Here is a 718-nt window from a genome sequence, read left to right as displayed (position 1 = left end):
ACTTGCTTCTGCTGGAGGGCAGTCTCCCTGCTCATGCGCTCCTGGGGGTTCAGCTGGGCCAGCTGGGCAAACTGAGCTGGGGGAGGGGACAAGGTATCATCCCCCCTGTCCATCAGGAACCTCATAGTATGTGTACTCATAGACTCTGGAGTGAGCTTCACAGTCAGGCATCCCCATCAGTAACAAGTCAGGGTGCCTACAGGAATAAGTGGCCAAGGATGTACCCTCTGAAGGCAGCTTCTAGACTGTGCTCACAAGTGTCCTACTGCATCTCTCCTGAGCAGTGAGAGTCAGAGTCCAGACTGAAGCAGAAGCGGGCCCTGCCTGGTGGCCCTTGTCTACCCCTCCACTACTGTCAGCAAGCTCAGAGATGGGCACAAGTAGCCCTGCTCTTTAAAAGCTGAGTAAAGCTGGGTGGTGGTGCACGCACGCTTTTAATCCCAGCACTTGGGAGGCAGAGGCAGGCAGATTTCTGAGTTCGAGGCCAGCCTGGTCTACAGAGTGAGTTCCAGGACAGCCAGGGCTATACAGAGAAACCCTGTCTCGAAAAATAAAAAAAAAAAAAAAAAAAAAAAAAAAAAGTGTGTAAAGAGGGGCTGGAAAGGTGGCTCCAGGTTTAATAGGACTGGCTATCCCTCCAGAGAACCTGGGTTCAATTCCCAGTACCCACATGGCAGCTCACAACTGTTTGTAATTCCACCTTCAGGAGACCCAACAC

General features: G+C 52.1%; 1 protein-coding gene across 1 annotated transcript in view; it reads right to left on the bottom strand.

Annotated features, from left to right (window-relative positions):
• The window catches only part of LOC116078736 (signal transducer and activator of transcription 5A), a 26,438-nt gene that overhangs the window by 12,213 nt on the left and 13,507 nt on the right, over window positions 1-718 (bottom strand). Inside the window, exon 6 of the mRNA XM_031354068.1 lies at window positions 3-76. Coding sequence (XP_031209928.1) covers window positions 3-76 — 74 coding nt within the window. The remainder of the gene's footprint in view (window positions 1-2; window positions 77-718) is intronic.

The sequence above is a fragment of the Mastomys coucha genome, unplaced genomic scaffold (genome assembly GCF_008632895.1).
Source record: "Mastomys coucha isolate ucsf_1 unplaced genomic scaffold, UCSF_Mcou_1 pScaffold5, whole genome shotgun sequence".
In the NCBI taxonomy this organism is placed as follows: domain Eukaryota; kingdom Metazoa; phylum Chordata; class Mammalia; order Rodentia; family Muridae; genus Mastomys; species Mastomys coucha.
This window is presented reverse-complemented; position numbering and strand designations above follow the sequence as displayed.